Source organism: Papilio machaon, chromosome 25 (genome assembly GCF_912999745.1).
Source record: "Papilio machaon chromosome 25, ilPapMach1.1, whole genome shotgun sequence".
Lineage (NCBI taxonomy): Eukaryota > Metazoa > Arthropoda > Insecta > Lepidoptera > Papilionidae > Papilio > Papilio machaon.
In genome coordinates this window covers 5,743,919-5,763,392 of record NC_060010.1, presented here as the reverse complement: position 1 = coordinate 5,763,392, position 19,474 = coordinate 5,743,919, and the positions used below count along the sequence as shown (strand labels likewise).

At 32.9% G+C, this 19,474-nt stretch overlaps 2 protein-coding genes and 1 non-coding gene across 4 annotated transcripts; 1 reads left to right on the top strand and 2 right to left on the bottom strand.

Moving 5' to 3' along the window:
- Positions 1-1,186: 1,186 nt before the first annotated feature.
- Positions 1,187-18,372, bottom strand: LOC106721734. 2 transcript variants are annotated; one of them, XM_014516774.2, is made up of 10 exons: positions 18,245-18,372; positions 11,377-12,801; positions 10,851-11,012; positions 10,212-10,413; positions 4,010-4,217; positions 3,681-3,808; positions 3,391-3,530; positions 2,962-3,052; positions 1,907-1,958; positions 1,187-1,523 (listed from the first exon to the last, which is right to left on the bottom strand). In XM_014516774.2, the coding sequence occupies exons 1-9, from the start codon at positions 18,297-18,299 to the stop codon at positions 1,940-1,942; spliced, it is 2,430 nt and encodes an 809-aa protein (XP_014372260.2). In that variant the 5' UTR covers positions 18,300-18,372; the 3' UTR covers positions 1,187-1,523; positions 1,907-1,939. The 2 variants fall into 2 exon arrangements, with proteins under 2 accessions (XP_014372260.2, XP_014372259.2); XM_014516773.2 differs by lacking the exon at positions 1,907-1,958.
- Positions 7,305-8,806, bottom strand: LOC123722403. Its single transcript, XM_045684092.1, has one exon. It carries the CDS (start codon positions 8,398-8,400, stop codon positions 7,444-7,446), a length of 957 nt encoding a protein of 318 aa, XP_045540048.1. The 5' UTR covers positions 8,401-8,806; the 3' UTR covers positions 7,305-7,443.
- A 771-nt stretch (positions 18,373-19,143) lies between the features above and the next one.
- Positions 19,144-19,262, top strand: LOC123722446. Its single transcript, XR_006756495.1, has one exon. It is a non-coding gene; the product is annotated as a 5S ribosomal RNA (ribosomal RNA).
- The last annotated feature ends 212 nt before the right edge of the window (positions 19,263-19,474 follow it).

Sequence of the window (19,474 nt, the reverse complement as noted above, 5' to 3'; positions counted from 1 at the left end):
ATTTCTAAAAAAAAAAAATAAAAATTTATACAATAATCAAAAATATAAAGAAATAATTTACAACAGGAGTTAAACTTTATATATAAAAATGACAACAATGTATACATTTTAAATGTAATCTAATCTATAAATATCTTAACGTGTACTAAATTTTGGTTCTGTATACTATGATGAGTTAGTACATTCTATTCCCCCTTAAATATAACCTCTGGGGGTAATAGTACAAGTTAATACCCCCTTTAAAAAATCTAACATTTGTTTGTTATTTTTAGCCAACTCCAAAAAGAAGGAGGTTATCAATTCGACTGTATTTTTTTTGTACAATCGCGTAGACTATAATTATTAAGTAGAATATAAAAACATAGCCGTGAATTGTTTATACTAAAGTTTTCTAGACATTTTATAAAATTATTTTTTCTATTCTCGTTTATATTTAAAAAAGTCGATAAAAAAAAACAATTTTATTTCTGATAGTATCTCGATGTTTTCCTTTCATCGTAAGAACGTCGGATAAATGTACATATGTAAATCGAAAATCGTAAAACACATTGGTACATGACGGGATTCGAACCCAGGACCTGCAGATTGCAAGTCAAGTGCTTAACCCCTGAGCCACCGACGCTCTCACATTATACATAGTGTTAATTTTTTCAAAGGACGAATACTTGGACATCTATAACCACTAGAGTTTATATTTCAGAGGAAATCAATACCGAAACTTTTTAAACCCAACATTTCTGTTGATGAACAAAAATACACTGTTATTTATCTAATAATTATAAGGATATTATAATATACATTTATGTATCTAATGTATAATTAAAAAATACACAAAATTATACAAAGTATGTGAAAAATAAGCAATGGATAGATCAGATTATAAAAAACGAAATAAGAAAGTTGTGCTTTATTTTTACGGATATATTTTAAAATAGACTAGTAAATATCAACCATTTATAAATAATTTATTTTATAACATCTAAAAAAAAATTAAATATTTTTACTTTAAAAATAATTTTTACATATTTAAAATAAAAAAAAAAAATTTTAATTTCAAATGAAAATATAATTTTTACTTTAGTCTCTTCAAAAAAAAAAAAAAACTGAAACGTCACTGTATTCCCTAAAATTGTCACATTAATGTAAAATTATAACCTCAAAATTAACGGCTGTAGTTTGTTTTTATTTTTTGCTTTGGCATTTAAATACTTGTCAATACGAAAATATACGCAAGTAAATGTTATAGTATATAACATATATATATGTGTGTGTGTATTATGTACGATCAATCATATGGACTAATATATAAAATCACATTATATTTATCTTAAACTTAAACCTATACTGTGGTCACCGTACACAATTATTTTTATAATACAATTTCGATCTTATACCAATCACTTATGGCACAAATTCGTTTGTACCTGAGGTTAATACATGTAAAGTGCACATGTACCTAATAATACAAATCACCTTTTGATCAGCCTCACACGAAAATATCCTTTGGAGTTATGTGTCTGTTGCTGAAATAAACAAACAGATAATTTGTGAAAAGTACATTTATATTTAATATTTTGAACTGTTTTTTCATAATTTAAAAACATTAAAAGATTCCATTTTTTATAAGTTAGAGGGAAAACGAGAATATTATTTTTATAGATGCATTACGTTAGACGCATTTCGTTACATGAGAGAGAAGAAAGATAAAACACATAAAGCGATAGAGTGAGACAGTATTATATCACACAAGCTTTATAAAGAGACATCACAATTTAATATTAAATATGAGTAATTTGAAAGTTATAAATATTAATTTTAATCCCAACAAAATGACTTTTAAATTTATTATAAAACATGTGACATATGTAATAAGCTATAAATGATAAATAATTAATAAAAAGCATACCAATTGAATAAAATATAATAGTTTATGTAGCAGCTACACGTCACTAGTGTACCTGCAATAATTTTGTACTGTTGAAAAGCAAAAAAAAAAAAAAACAAACATTTGAATACAATTGAGCGAAATGAAACCTTAGGTACATTAATTTAAAGTATAATTTAGCAAAGCGAGACGTAAGTACTTTATTACATTAAAAAATATTGGTGCCCATAACCCTTTGCTTTTTAAGCCAACATTTTATGCCATAATGTACCATTTTTAAATCCATAGACAAGATTATCCATTGACAGTTTACTGTCTATGGTACTACAACCAAAGATATGAATTATGACAGATGTAATTGATTCATGATTCACTCATCTATATATACATAGTCAGAAAGTCGTGTTAGTTACACTATTTATAACTCAAGAACGGCTGAATCGATTTGACTGAAAATTGGTGGGCAGGTAGCTTAGAACCAGGAAAAGGACATAGGATAATTTTTACCCCGTTTTCTATTTTTTATTCCGCGCGGACGGAGTCGCGGGTAAAAGCTTAACTGAATAAATGTATTTCAAGTCATGCAATGAAAAGAAAACTTAAGGGATTCCTAAAAACTGTTTTCGTCGCATCTATTTGACATATGTCCCTTTTTATATTATAACTAACTGTCGCCCGCGACTTCGTTCGCACGGAATTAAAATAAAACATAATAAGTTGTCTATGTGTTCTTTCAGACTATGTTCTACATCTGTGCCAAATTTCATTAAGATCTGTTGAGGCGTTTTGGAGATACATTCCATCCATCCATCCATCTAAACATTCGCATTTATATATTTGCGTTCTTTATGTCTATTTGTTACTTTATAATCAACTAGCTCCCCGCGACAGCTAACCCGCGACTCCGTCCGCGCGTAATAAAAAAAATGCACACAAGATAAAAAAGTTCCTATGTCCGTCTCCTAGTTCTAAGCTACCTCCCCATCAATTTTCAGCTAAATCAGTTCGACCGATCTTGGGTTATAAATTGTGTAACTAACACGACTTTCTGACTATATATATAGGTTTATATTTACCTATTCCTGGTATCTGCGACTTCATCATCTGAATCAAGACCGTAGCCATCATCAGCCAGGTAGTTCTTATTCGCATATCCGTCCAAATCCACTGAAATACATACAAAATATAATAACAAGAAGTTTAACAGTCAGTTAATGTCTCAAGTGCGAAGTAATTCAAGTTTTGACTGAAAATAGTATCAAATTTATTAAAAATTTGATCCCACAATTTTCTTCCCATTGGTTTCTATCCCAATTAAAATATGAAAAAAAAAAAATAATGAAAAATCCTTTTTTTTTACTAAATACATGTCCTATTAGTATATTAGTTAAAATAATTTCATCTAATCCAGAGATTACTAGTACCAAGATTAATTCCCATCGGATATCCTGAAAAAGGTCTTTAGACATGAAAGGAGACAAAGAGAAACTTCTAGAAGTATTTACCTCTGGTGGAGTCAAGGTAAGTGTTGTTGGCCCACTTGTAGTCTTGCTCATAGAGTGGCGGCAGTGTCTGGTGCGGTGTGGGGTACAGATCTAGACCGCGCTTCTCCTGGATACTATCTGAGTCACTGAACCTTGGCATCCTGGAATACAACAGACGAGGGAAGAAGAATTTAAGATAACTGTCAAAAGTATTGAATTTTTCAAATATCTCGTCCACAACTAATTCCTGTGTAATACCCTCGATAGAGACGTATATAATACGATGACATAATTATAGTATATCAACTTGCCTGGAGTAATCCTCGAAGCAGCTGAACCGCCAGAGCGCGAGGGCGAGCATGGCGACTGAGATGGCTACGCCACAACCGATTACCAGCCACACAACCAGCACACCTTTGTCGTTTGGCACCTGGTACTCCTGCAAACACGAATATCATTCTATAACACCACGTAATAACACTTTAAGACTATATAAGACCACTCTAAGAGCACGTCAAAACACGTTAGACCAGTAAGACTATATAAGACCGCTCTATGACCCTGTAAGACAATTGTCTTTCACGGTAATTAGAAAAATATATCCTTGAAATATTCTTAACAAGGTAATGAGTATACCAACCGTTATACCCATTCTTCTAAGCCGACTAGCGAATGGATCTTGATCGAAGTAAGTCTGCCACATGTTGGTGAGGTCCTCCTCGTTCAGTCTGGGTTCCTGATCATCATCATACTCCAAGGATACACCGAATTTGATCTCCACGCATTGCTCGAACTTGGGCCAATTGTGGAAGCACTGCGCTCTGCTTACAATCTGTGTGGCTTCTAACCTGCAAGTTAAATATAAGTTGTGACAATATTGCCTCGTTGTTATTGTTGTGGGCGGTACGAAAGGGGATGTGACCGTAAGAGACTATAGGGGAAAGATAAGAACTATAATCTTTTTTATAATCCCAATAAAATGTTGTTTCATCAAGTGCCTTCAATTTAAAAACATATACTTCATTGGTCTATAATGAGATGCTTTTCTCTTATTGGTGGAACGGAACTTTTGAATGACAATTTTTCAACTTTCAATCTATTTTCATATGATGTGCGTTTGAATAAATGTATTAAAATAAACGCAATATGTTCTTATTAAAATTTGTAAATAATGCCAAATCAATTTATTTAAAATAAATCGAACGTAATTTAAAAACAAATTGAATGCGCAAACAATTTTGCGACGCAGTTTATTTTAGTTTAACATTCGGCGTCGTTCCGCCGCCGGCCTGAATCCCGCAGCACTTGGCACGCTGCCAAATGAGATACCATCGCCGTTTTGCGCACACCTGCATAACTGTCTCTGCCCGTTGCTCATTGCGACTTTGCACTATTTTTTAATCCTCTATTCCAAACACGCCAATGCTCTTTGTAACTGGCACAAAAGAAAAAAAACAATCACCCTAAAAGTCATTTGAAATCGCGCCAAATCTGCTGTCAAAATCAAAACGGAAAAATAAATTGTTTTTAAATAATATTCATTGGTGTGTTACTTTTTTTTTAGTTATAAGTAACAATAATTTACAAGTATTTTATAATTAAAATACCATTTAGTTTCTTTGTTACGTCAAAAAAGGAAAATAAACACTTAAATGTTTGAAATCGCGCCAAAATTACGAGTAGGTACGGATATCGAAGCCAAAATATAATTATGTTTGTAAAGAGTTTTGAAACTGACAGGATAATTAATACATTCGTTATTATTGTTTTCATTAAATATTAATTGTTGCAAGTCTGTATTTTAGTGTCCTTCTTTTACTTTTACCATATTCCCTGATGCGAAATAAATCATTTTTCCTTTACCAACGTCATGCGCGTTGATGGAAGGAAATTGCGCCGGTATTAGCGGATGAGAAAAATAAATTTACTAAATATTGCTATTCCGTTAGTTACTCTACGCTTATTTGTTACTTTTTAAACCAAACCAATATCTCTTAATATTTATAAAGAAGGCTCTTTATTGAAAGGTTCGTCTTATCAGTTCGGGAAAAACCCTGACATTAAATAATTTTGGGAAAAGATAACCGGCCAGAATTTATCAACTTTAAAAACTGTTTTTTATTTTTATTTTGGTTAATATTGATTTTTTTTTAAATAATAATTTGATTAAGAAAATATCTTAATAAATCCTAACATAATATCGACACTAAGTTTTTCAAAAAAAAAAAATTTAATACTTTTAAAAACTTTTTAAAATCTCGTTTAAACTATCTCCGCTTCTAGAGGCCATAACAACTCTGTGTTGCAATATGGAAGGGATGATATTAAAAAAAATTCAACAACAAAGCTGATATGATGTGACCATGAAAAGTGCATTGAGCTATAAATAAAGACGTATCATTTATTGTGGTATCGCCAGTACTCAGATATGTTAATAAACAATTTATAAACCTACCTACCGACGACAATGTCGATGTTATAATTTATTTTATGACGCACGTTACAACTTGAAAGATATTTTTAACAAATTGTCATATGATTTATATTCATTATGTTTATAAAATGAGAGTTATAAGCTAAGAGAAATCATACTCAGAGGTTATCACGAAGTTGGTACGAGTACATATAGTTCAGACGTAGGTACGAGTACAAACATATCAAAGCCGGAGAGAGGCGCTGTTATCGCAATTCTGTCAAAAAAACGTTAAAGTATAGAAAATTATATAGAATAAAAAAAAAACATGTCAAGACATCTTCAGTACGACAAGTATCTTGTGACACGTTTTTTTATTGAATGGACAGTTGCACTTTAGTATTATGCCCACTGGGTCAAATAAGTTTATAACGTCACGTCGTATTGAAAAAAAATCAGATTTAGGCAACGGCTACTGAACAATTCTGCCAGAAAAAATCTTCAAATACTTAATGTCAGGTTTTTATTTTGCCAGTACAGCAAGACAGTAGCGCTTAAAATCAGCGCTGGCATACAACTCCCATAATATAAACACTAACCGGCAAAATGGAACTCATACAGTTCATGCCAGGCTAGCACTGTTGTACTACTGTAATGTAAACTAGACTTTAGACGAAGTAAATCAGATTATAATTAAAAAAAGACTTACCAAAAGGTGTTGCTGTTATTATCTTCTTACAATTTAGTTCCTACATAACATTATAATATATTTTTCTATTTGAGACGGATTCTGCATAACTATATTATTAAATCATGATTTTTATCTAAAACGATCATCTAGTTATAACTCTGTGTAATTATAGTTCAATTACCGCAGTCTTATTGAGAAGTATTTACAATTTTTTAAAATGCGATATGTTTGATTTGACCGGGGCAGACCTCAGACGATGCCAAAGTCTGGACAGTGTAAAATGCAGAGAAAAAAAATGTCTCTCCATGTCTCATACAAGCTTTTCTTCAGCAAATTTCACAGGAGTTTTGGATTCATCTTTAGATTCTACAGTTACGTTGGTAGATTCGTTATTATTATCGCTATCTCTTTCCTCCTCTACTGTGATTACTGTTTCTATACTCTTCACTCCATTGTTGTTGTCTGCTTTTTTATCATCTTTTAAGTTAAGGTCAACTTTCTTTGTGGCTGCAGTTTTACGTAACGCACATCTCTCTGTGCAATCTTTATTCTGCATTTGTGGATAATGGTGAAGTATCGCAGTCGTGTTAAATGTTATTTTGCCATACTTGACGTATTCTTTTGGCTTTTTTTGTATTTCTTGACTTGTAGTCGGCACATTAAATTCATCACTGACTGGTGTACCTTTTAATCTAACTTTATTATATATGGGACTGGATACATCAGTCTCGATAACATCTTTCGTATCTTCTATTAAATCTAAAGCGATTCGTTTACTTTTTTTTATGTTATCCATGTAAGCATTATATTTGTTCATATCTACAGTATTGCTTTGTTTAAGCGGCAGCGAATTTGGCAATTTCTTCTGAGGTCTGTCCTCGGCCGAATATCACAATTGTTTCTGGTCTGTTTGGCATTTGAGTGTTGAATCTGGGTTTGCCGCCGCGTTGTCGCGTGCGGCGTTCGTTAGCTATGTTTGCGATTGTACCATCGAAATGCTGGTCGTCTCTGTTGCGATGGTCGGCGCCGGGAAGTCGTCCCCTGTCGAATCGTAGATCGGGAACTCGCAGCATAACACGCATTTCAAAAATTTCGGCACTTCAACGTAAATTGCCGGCGGTATAGGTATCAAGGGTGAAGTTGACGACTTATAGTATAAATAATCTGGGTTATCTCTGTACTTCTCGTCGGCGGATCGCTCCAACAAAGGAATTCCAGATAAAAATAATATAATTGTAGTCGTAAATAACGGTGATAACACTGCGATATACTCTATGCCTTCGATTACATTTAATGATATTATAAAAAGGCCCCACCAGAGGACGACTTCGCCGAAATAATTTGGATGTCTGGAGAGACGCCAGAGGCCGTCGTTGCACCACCGGCCTTGATTGGCGGCTTCCTGTCTGAAGGCAAACTTTTGGAGATCCGCATACGTTTCTATGAGTAAACCTATGACGAAAATTCCAGCGCCGGCAGAATCCAGCGTGGTCATAGTTTTAGGAGCTTTCGGGAACGAGTGATGAGGAGAATTCATTATAATCACCGGTAGACTGACAACGTAGACCCAGACAGCTTGAAATGTGTAGAATACGGCAAATCGTAGAGTATTACTTTTCCGATCTTCGAACTGTTTATCTCTTCCTATATGGTATATTCTATATATAAGATAGATAGATAGCCTTGCGCCCCACACGCAGACGAAGGCGGTGACCATCAGCTGTCTGCTATCATAGTTCTTCAGGTGACTGCCGCCTTGGCCGAGGAAGAATGTAAGGAGAGCTATTATAATAAAGTTGGCACCGCCGGTGAAATCGGTCACTTTGTCGCTTTGGAATAGCGAGGCTATTGTGAAGAACAGTATTTGCATGGCGACGGTGACCATCGCGCTTATCGCGAAATTGTTCCTATCTATTAGAGGCTCCATGTTGTTGTAAATTTGACACTGGATTTATTTGGCATCGGAGAATAGTGGTCGAGGGTACGCGTGTCGCATTGCTGTTATCGTAGGCTTCCAAGTCGCTACATCACTCGCGTTGAACACCGATGTTTGTCAGTACGTCGTAGAACATTAAATAATATTGTTTTAACTCATGGAGCGCGTGGTGTTTTATAAAAAGCGTTAGGTACGGCGAGCGTGGCACGCATGGAGGCATTCTACTGAAATAGATTTGACGTTTGGTTTCGCGCATGCGTCGCAATTTTTAAAGCGCATGCGTGGAAAAAGCTCTGCGGAGGGGAATTTTGTTACGTGTATAAACATTAGTCTCTGCAAAACTGAGAACATTGTTTATAATCTCATTAGTTATATTATAAAGTCGATAATTTTTAAACTAATTTAATTATAGTTTAAAAATCTCGATAGTTTATTCCTTTCGATATAGAGTCGTCATTAAACATATATATTTTTTTAATATTACGTTTTTTAGACATGACAATGTATGCACAAACAAATTTATATGCATTTTGTATTCATGAGTCATTTAATACTTGTAAATTATGATTATTTCTCTTGTGGTTTTTACAGGAAATATTTAGCTAATAATTTATCCGTAAAACGAATCATTATTTCAATATTAATATATAATTTTAATAACGATTTTATATTCTTAACCAACGTACTGAAATTCTTATATATTTAAGCACAAGATTCTTACAGCGTTTTTCTCTCGTGTTAATTACAGATTAAAAAACAAGTTTTGTATGGCTATTGAACATATTTGAATGAAGTATAAAAGATATAGAGGTGTTTGTTTAAATGAAAGAGCTGCGTTTTGTTTGTGAACGGCATCTCATTTTGTGTTTGTAGGTTGTGTGAGTCTAACTGGGTCAGTTGGCCACCTGTTTATCCCGACTAATTTAAAATGTATCATTACATCGTTGGTTATCAAATAGATACGCTACGTACCGGAAATTGTTGTGTAATAAATTAGTAATTTTTACGGAATCGTAATGCGCCATTTTTATTATGTTTAACAAAATGGTGAATTTTAAAATTATTATTTTATCTATTTATTTTGAAGGAATTACGTGTTGTTTATTGAATTTTAGAATATAGTCTATCTGTTTAGTTACTTACTTAATTATTAGAAATAGAATAATTTTCTTATGACTATTGCGTCAAAATAATAATTTTGAAAATAAAAATTACTTTTTTTTTTAATAAAATTTCAATTTTGTGTTGTTATTGTGTTATTTATCTATTGGGATTAAATGTCTACAGATGTAAGGATTTAGGTCGTAAAAAACATTGATATTATTTACACTGTACGATAACATAAAGATATTGACAGATAAAAACGGAAAGATTTTTTATAGCTTTTAAAATAATGGTAGATATTTTTAGTATTCTGCCAGTTTTACATAAAAATAAATTTTCATTGACGACATACTTATACAAAGACATATCGCCATCCCTCTCATTCGCTTTAAAAAACGTAGAGATACAATAAAAGTATAAAAGTAATTCAAAATATCATATATTGCTGTCTCTATTATGCCCAAGAAAATGAAAGACATAATTTGTTCCGACTTAAAAGCGCCAATTGATTATTGACAGTTAAATCCCTCCACTATTAGTTCTATTTCTTACCACCAACCATCAGCGCCAAACTGGCAAAGACCAAATAGGCACAAAAAACGATGTTTTATCACCTATCCATATATACAGGTTATTGTTCAGATGTCTCTGTTGTGAAGTTATAAACATATTTTTTTAACAAAAAACTATATACTTACGTAGTATTAAGTCCGTGGTCGATATTATTAGCGTTGATATACATCGTGGCCATGTCAGCAATGATCTTGCGAAACTCTTCGACTTGTTGGTCGTTGAAGTCCTCCAGGTTGGTACCTCCAAGGTTGAGAGTGATCATCGAATGTGGTAGAGGACGTATCGGTTCAGGACTCGGCTCTGGTTCGAAATCGAAAGTTCTATGTCCTACGAATAAATACAAATATAATAGACAACGAACCATAAACAAACTTTACTTTACCCAAAAACTATAAAATTCCGAAATGTTTCTGGAATAACACTTTTTCTTCCAAAACCACAGTATTATCTATTTTTATTTTACAATATTACTTCAATTTATCCATAATGGTCGCATCAAATCTCGAAAGTTACACTTTAAGTAAATAAAGCAGACAATAATTAGTACAGCTCTCTGTTCACAATGTTGTACACGACCGAAACTATACCGGTGGTACATTTTTTTGCAGTTTTATTACAAATATGATATACTAGCTGTTGCTCGCGACTCCGTCTACGCGAAATTGTGCTAAATTTCATCAAGATCCGTTGAGCCGTTCTAGAGATACCTTCAAACAAACATCCATCCATCCAAACTATTTATAATATTAGTAAGATATACTCACTAAGTATTTTGACGCTAAAACTGAAACCTCTCATGAACTGCATTCCAGGTTTAGCTTCGAAACGAACAAACATACGGTTGACGTCCAAGAAGAGATACTGACGCTGAGTTGCCAAGGTGTAAGAAAATATAAGACCATTATTGTCAGATGAATCAACACCACCTGTAAATAATAAAATAAACCTGTAACAAAGGGGGATAGGCAGAGTACACGTGACTTTAATTCGTGCAGTTTAGCACACCCTGTACGTACGTCACATAAATTAAATAAAAAAAACATATGAAGCTTTAAAGAAAAAGGTTCGATATATTTTACTTTTTATTAAATATCTGCTGTTTACAGCTCAATTGATAATATACTAAAATCTTATAAAAGACATGCGCGAAGGAAATTATTCAATCTTTATTATCCGTGTTGCATCACGAATGAGATGCTAAAAGTAGCTAAGCCTCCTTGGTCCTGGTCTCCTTTAGTTATGGTTAAAAGAAACAAAAAGAATATTGCGTGTGTTTTCAAAAGCATTTACCTGGTTTGACCAAAAGATAATCTCCAATATGTCCGTTGACAGCAAAATCAGTAATATTAAATTCAATTCCCTCCCCATCTCCATAAAATATCCAGTCTATTATATTGTTAGTCGGATAATTATTTGGATAATTAGGTGATGTTACCACCACAGGGTCCTCGCTCAAAGTTATATGTATTGGAGCGATATGCTTGTCGAAATTTTCCGATTTGAAGTTAAAATCTTCGCTATGTTTCTGTTTAAACTTTTCCAGTACTTCATCATATTCTGACTGGATCACATAGTTATAGTCTGTATCAGATATTGTGGAATTAACTTTATTACTATCTTTTGTTTCTGTTTTTGTACTAACATCGGCAACTTTTTCTGGAATCATTTCAGCATCTGGATTCTTTATTCCATCGCTCGCGTTCAAAGCGTCATTTAGATATTCGATTGGATGCGATTTATGTTTGCTTTCTTCTTCTGACCTGGTGTCATCTGGGAAAGATTCTTCTTTCTCTTTCTTATTACCGAGTAATACATCCAAATTACCATCATCTATATTCTCGTAATCATCAGCTAAATCTATGTACGCTTTATAGATTTCGTCTATTTCTTTCTCATCTTCAGAAACAGTGTCGTTCAATAAGTTTGTTTCATTCAAACTTTGTGACATTTTACTCCAAGCTAACATATCATCGTATGCTTCATTGAAGTTCTTTAAATTGTCTTCATCAACTTTTAAAATGTCGTCTAATTCTTCTTTGGAATTCTTTTCTTCCTCTTCATCCAGTTTATCATCTGTGCTATTCAATATCTTCCTTGTTTCTTCTAATGTGTCATTTACGTTAGATGTATCTGGATTTAATGGTATTACTTCTAAAAACTCGTTCTTACCTTCATCTTCTTTTAAAATATCCTTTGTTTCTTGTAATATTTCATCCGTTTTGTTTTTTGTATTATCCTGGTTCAATATATCATCTGTGTCTGCATCAAACTTTTTAATAGGATTCAATGGTTTCACTTCATGTTTACTTTCTTTGCTATCATCAAGGGACTCTTTGATTCTATTTAAATCCGCTACATCAGCTGCTAAGTCATCCAGAGCATCTAAACTTTCTTCTGACTCTTTATCTTTATTTTCACTAGCAATTTCATCATCTTCGCCTTCAGAACGATTATCTTCAATCTGATAGTCTACTAAGTCGACGTCAGCTGAATCGATACCGATTTGATCATCAATGTCACTTCTGAAGTTGTCTATTTCTTGAGCAACTTTACGATCGTTCTCCGCGTCTATATCACTTCGAATTTTACTCTCATCTATATTATCTTTGTCTTCTGAGCTGATGATGCCCAGTTTTTCTAGCTCGTCGTCATACCAATCGTAATTTGTATCATCTGGCCAATAATCAGGAAAATGTTCTCCATCGTTCTGAAGAGCTGAAACAAATAAATACACATTTATTGATCATTTTTTCAAAGTCAGGTATAATTTCGTAATGTCTGGCTTCAGTAATGACCTCGGTAGTAAAAATATTTCAAAGACATGTTATTTTTAACTTCACTTTAGGTTAAAAATAGCGTATCTAAATAAGGTAGTATACATTCGCAAGGCCAGTCGGTGAAGTATTGATCAACTTAAGTTATTAAATTAACTGTGTAATGTAATTGTGAATCCAATCGCACCCAAACTACAGATCAAGTATTACAACTGTGCTCTTAGGATCATTAGTGGCCGCTCCAGACTCTTGGTGTTTGCTATAACCCCAATTATCAAACACGAACACAAACACCCAACATAAATAGGCATCCTTCCCTTATAGAACATCCTTTGATTTGTGTACTGACACAAAGACAGGCAAACACCAATTCACACGTTAATGTTTGTTGTTCGCAGTTGTTTGCCAAGCGTGTGTACCTGGACTTAGATAGGTCCAAGAAAGTAAATTGTTAAAATGCATTAAGTTCGATTATTAGGTTCAGCAGTTAACGTGCCAGTGATGTAAGATATTTCTAAAGCTTTATCGAATTTATTCCAAGCCTAACGGACAGATACAATGACGCATGTAGTACAGTCCAATCGCTCACCTATTGACCTACGATACAACATGGCTTCTATATTTATGTGAAGCGAAAAATTCCACTAAGTGCATTGTATTGAGAAGATATAGTCCTAAGTTATACGTCTCCAATTTCATGTTTCAGCCTAACATAAATTAGGGGGGCATTTATAAATGTTATTAGTTAATTTGTATTTATTAACAATTTCGTAATATAAAAAAAAATCTAATTTCCTTTGAAATTAATCTTGTCATTTTTTACATTAACATTTTTTAAAGTATAAATTTTTTTATTACATTTTTTAATTTAAAGCGTAAATAATTGTTTTATACACGTTTTAAAAAAATGTATATTTCATTTTATAATTTAATTTTCCTTATCGTTTTTATTTTACATTTGAACGCTGCATTAGATGACGTCAACAGACCTTGATATTATGACATCATGCTTACGTCATGACGCGACATTCATACGTCATAATATTACCGTATACTAGCTTTTACCTGTAACTTCGTCCGCTCGAAATTAAAAAAAAAAAAACTAGTATGTTACTCAGTGATAATGTAGCTTACTAATAGCGAAAGAATTTTTGAAATCGGTCCAGTACTTTTTGAGGTTATTCGTTACATAAATAATAATATAAATCATTCATCTTTATTATATTAGTATATAAGCAGATAAATGTATGTATAAATTGCAACTATTATTGTATTACTAGATTTTGCATTCGGGTTTTCCCTCGAGATAACTTAAAATATATTTGCATACAGTTTCGCAGAATGTGTCTAAGATTATACACAGTCACAATAATGCCACTCAATGCACATGACAAATCAAGTCGATGCTGAGACTTGTTTTAACGTACGAATCTGATCACCAAATGGGTGAAAGATTACATGTTGCTGTGTGTAATAAGCAGGGATAAAGTTAAGAATTTGTATATTAAATGAAGATTGGAAGTAGCACCGCACCAGTGATTAAGAAATTGAGAAGCAAAAGATCATTGTAGTATGGATATTCGGAGAGATGATGATCACATAAACAAGAAAATAATGAGATTGTGTATGGATTAGATACAAAGGTAAAAACAAAACAAAGATAGTGTTCGCGCCCGAGACGAGAGCAACAGCGGCGTGCGGGGGAAAAAATGTCACTATTAGACTTCTCAACCGGCTGCCGATGCATACGCGCACCGAAAATTTGTCTTTGCAACGTTGTAACTTTCGCTTAATAAACCATTAAAACATGTGTGTTTGGCTTTAACAGAAAGTATGAATTGTTTGAAAGAAGATATGCGTAAGAAGGCAATAATTCAGATGTGATAGCTGATAAAGATGTATGGAGGAGTAATACATACTGTGCAGACAATGTAGGGAAAAAAAGGTCTGTTTGATGACAAGTTTATCTTGATTTTCCACTGCTAACTTAATACTAGATGTTTTTTAAGATATTTTTTAAGTTCAAATGTATCCCAGAAACGTTGTATTCTAAACCAGTCATGTCAAAGATACGGCCCGCAATCGCAATGTGTCACAGAAAGAAGAATAATGTTTTTTAAAGCCTTTAGACTTCATTCGATTTTAATTTAATAAATAAAATGTTACAATATTATTTTTTTCCAATCTGGCAAACTTACGAATTCAAAATTGAATATATTGCCCTCTGCAAAATTGAGTTTGACACCTCTGGTCTAAACTTACATAACGAATGAACTCTCGCAACCAAGACGAATAAAAAAAACAATCACAAATCCAAATGGCATTCAGTTATTGAATATACAAATACTAAGTAAAAACATGATGCGTCATTTTTGTGAATCATATGTCAATTAAACGAAGTGACGGCCATTTTGCAAAATATTTCTTGTAACTTCGTATTTTCATAATAATTTCTTCTACTGTATTTTACATACAAACGTTTTTTAAATAGTATTTAGTTTGTTTTGTTGATTTAATTTTTTATACTTGTTTAGATGGATGGATGGATGTTTGTTTGAAAATATCTCCGGAACGTCTCAACGGATCTTGATAAAATTTGGCACAGATGTAGACATAGTCTGGAAGAACACATAGGTTACTTAATACGCTTTGTTTTTAATTCCGCGCGGACAGAGTCGCAGGCAATAGCTCGTTTTTAATAAGTAGAACATAACTTTTGATAATTCAAAGTTTATTAATTGTCATCCTCTCCTGTCAAATTCATATCTCTTTTCTAACTCTTTCTTATTTGAAAAGGATGAGAAAGTAGAAGGGAAACACGGAACCTCCACTTGATGCCTGTCTTCTATGATTGTGGTATTTCACCGTTCAAGTGAACCATTCATGCAGATATTACTTCTGCGGACTACTACAGTTGTTAATCAAAAATACCTATGTAATTAAATTTTAAATAAAGATAAATTGCAACAATTGGCTTATAAATTCTTCAATATTATCTATAATGGCACAATTGTATAGATTAGGTTGCTTGAATGATAACAATTGATAAATTAATGTCATGAAATAAATAACAGTAGAAAAGAGGTTACATAGTTTTTGCAGAACAATAATCAGTTTTACTTTGGATACGATTTGTTTTTTTTTCTGCAATTTTGTGCTTTTCAATTTCAAAATTGGAAAAGCAAATCGCTTTGCCAGTATTGATCAATAGACAAGACATTTGTTAAACGCATGACCGGACTATAATCTTAAAAAAGGTCCAGTTTAGAACCGCACCATGTTGGTACCAATGTGTTTTTCAATTTTCGAATTATATTTATCCAATGTTCTTACAGTGAAGGAATTCGTAATGCAATCTTTTTTATTATATTTTAAGGTGGCAAACTAGCAAACGGACACCTGAATTCGCTGAAATGGCGAACGCTATCCATAGACATACGCAATTGCAGATGCGTTGCCTACCTTTAATCGACGGAGGAGGAGACGCATAAAAGAGAATATTTATCTTTGCTGTGCATCCCCTCCTGCAATCTGCACATATCTGAGAAGAAATTCAAAGATATGTGTGGAGACATTCCGCACTGGGCCAGCATGGTTGATTATTGACTAGTTACCCTTAATTTAGATAGGATCTGAGTCCCACAGTGGGAAGTGTAATGAGCTAATGGTTAAGTTCTCGAACATCTGATCAGGTGGTAGTCCCACTCACAAAGTTAAACTTAAAGATTTGGCTTAATTTTTTACGACCGGCTTTATTTTTCAAACTGTTTGCGTAATGGTTGGTAAATTGTATGTAAGTGTGATAATTGTTTGAAAATAATGTAAAAATACGTGAGCTATTAAATATTGTATAGTAAACTAGGAGTAATTTGTCTGTTAAGTATTACTTAAGTCAATTGAAACGTTGTAACACAAGTTTTGAACATTATGTTTAACAGTTGTAGTGACAAAAGCAACATCTATATATATAAAAGAAAGTCGTGTTAGTTACACTATTTATAACTCAAGATCGGTCGAACTGATTTAGCTGAAAATTGATGGGGAAGTAGCTTAGAACTAGGAGACGGACATAGGAACTTTTTTATCTTGTGTGCATTTTTTTTATTCCACGCGGACGAAGTCGCGGGTAAAAGCTAGTCTGTTATAAAAAAGGATGAGAAGAGCAAGTGGATTTAAAGGAGGAGGGGAAGCATAAGAAGGGAAAATATTCCTTTTGGTCTATTATTAAAATAATCATGATTTCTAGTATCGTCTAAAATCATAGATAAAGAGTTCACGTATGTTTAAGCAAAAATGCGTCAAGAAACTGTTTATGTATTTTTATTGTTAGGCCTTTTGAGTTGTAAACAGGATGCGGGTGATCTCCGAGCCGGATAATGTCCGGATGTAATCAGTTGTACGGATCAGAGAGCCGGGTGCGACGACCGGTTATATCGATGAAGCCATATAGTGCACATTGTGTGCGAATAAATTACATTGATGGTTAACAAATTACGTTTTTTTTTAAACATTATTATTTGAAGATACAAATTAAACATATATCACACTAGCTGTCGCCCGCGACACCGTCCGCGCGTAGATAAAAAAGTAATAAGTAGCCTATGTGTTTTTCCAGAATATGTTCTACATCGGTGACAAATTTCGTCGAGTTCCGTTAAGTCGTTCCGGAGATACCTTCAAACAAACATCCATCCATCCTAAACTTTGATATTTATAACATTAGTAGGACATAATTCAAATGTGGATTTAGTTTACCACTAAGGTATTTTTAATAAGTCAATACATAGCTTTATAACTAATGTTCCGATGACTAAATCGACTCGACATCTTTGTAGAGCATTAAAAATATCTTTAGTGTTTATTGAATTAAATTGAACATTTTCAAATAAACCCTCTTTAAAATATAACCTACAACAGTAGGGTTTTTTAAGGTTAAATTATCTGCACAGGTTGAAGATTATCAAAATCTGTGCACAAATTTATTCGTACGCGCTTATTTTTTTTTTGTTTTTGTTTTGATATATTCTGTTAGTCTGTAACATTGATGTCATCTGGTTATTACCAGATCGTAATCGTTCAGAAATCGACCGGGACGATCGTAATAACCCACAAACAGGATGGGTACATCACACTGCATAATACATTTAGATAAAAATAGAACGGATTAATCTAGATACACTCATAAAGAAGAATCTAGAACGCAACACCATGTAATTATTCACTTCAACACAACTATTTTATAACAATAAAACTTTAAAACAAATAATAAAAATAAAACGCCATAGCAAATGGGTTGTGCGCATTTCACAAAAGAAAAAATATATAAAAAAACAACTTTAAAATGATACAGATTATAAAAAAATTAAGATTTTAATCATAATTACCTTGAACACTGAACAATATTGATAAGAGAGCGATATAAATCCAATATTTATCCATTGTTTGGTCACTAAATTGTGCGCGTACGCACGTCCGTTACTAACGGGCCGCGAGACCTTACTGACGCGTTGTGTGATGACGTATCACTTTGATACCTTTGTGATAATGTGATAACAACCGATTATAATACCTTCGTACGTGTGATAATGCATCACTTTCTTGTTAGCGATAAGAAAACTTTATAGGAATGGTTCGATAAACATTTCCTTTGTTTAAGTTTTTGGTATTTTTGTCATGTGTTAAAAATAAGTCGCTTAACTTATGACCTTGTGACAATACATCGATCGATCTATGATTATATTCCTGGAACAATATTGTTCTAAATACTTTACTTTACTTAATTAAATCTACACACATAGATGATTTTAATGCCTCTGAGTGTGACCGGAAAAGTTCAGTTCTAAATTATGGTAACGTTAAATTAATGAACATTTTTATTATTTATTTATTGAAATTGTTTGTGTATCTAAAAATAATCGAATTATTGCTTTTTTAAATCATCAATCGTTCAACATAAGTACGTAAGCAAGTAAGTATAAATAAAATACGCAAAATTTTAATAAACTCTTTGTTTCCGAACGAAACACTAAATAATTTACTGAATTCAAGAAAGTACAGGAATTTTTCTTAAATTTAAACGTATCATTCTCATAAAAAAGTACTAGCAGTTGGATACTACTTCGCGCGTAATAAAAAAAATCCTGTAATAAACATGGCGTATGTCACCCGCAGATAGTGTAGCTTCCTAATAGTGTAGTTCCTTAGTTTCGGAGTAATAAGTTAAAATATTTATCAATATGACGTCATAAATACAATAATATTTGTATGTTTCTATGTAACTGTCGCCAACGTCCATACCACGTTGAATACACCGGTTCTCGTCCGATCACCGAAGTTAAGCAACGTCGGGCGCGGTCAGTACTTGGATGGGTGACCGCCTGGGAACACCGCGTGATGTTGGCTTTTTGTTACTTTTTTTGAAGTAATCTTTTTTTTATTAGATTAAATAAGTGAAATACTATTAAGAAATTCAATTACCTTTTTACTTTTTTGCCGACTTCAAAAAGAAGGAGGTTATTTTAACTCATTATCTCTGATCTATATACATATTACGGATAATAAAAAAACCACATTTTAAAAATAATTGTCTTTTATTTTATACACTCTTATGACAA

What these genes read in the sequence shown, in the direction of transcription:
- LOC123722403 (XM_045684092.1), bottom strand. Translation starts at nt 8,400, where the DNA reads ATGGAGCCTCTAATAGATAGGAACAATTTCGCGATAAGCGCGATGGTC.
- LOC106721734 (XM_014516773.2), bottom strand. Translation starts at nt 18,299, where the DNA reads ATGGATAAATATTGGATTTATATCGCTCTCTTATCAATATTGTTCAGT. An exon ending in TTTTAGCGTCAAAATACTTA is followed by an intron (nt 10,414 to 10,850) that starts GTGAGTATATCT and finishes ATTTATTCGTAG; the next exon opens with GACATAGAACTTTCGATTTC. An exon ending in GACCACGGACTTAATACTAC is followed by an intron (nt 4,218 to 10,211) that starts GTAAGTATATAG and finishes TTTAACTTGCAG; the next exon opens with GTTAGAAGCCACACAGATTG.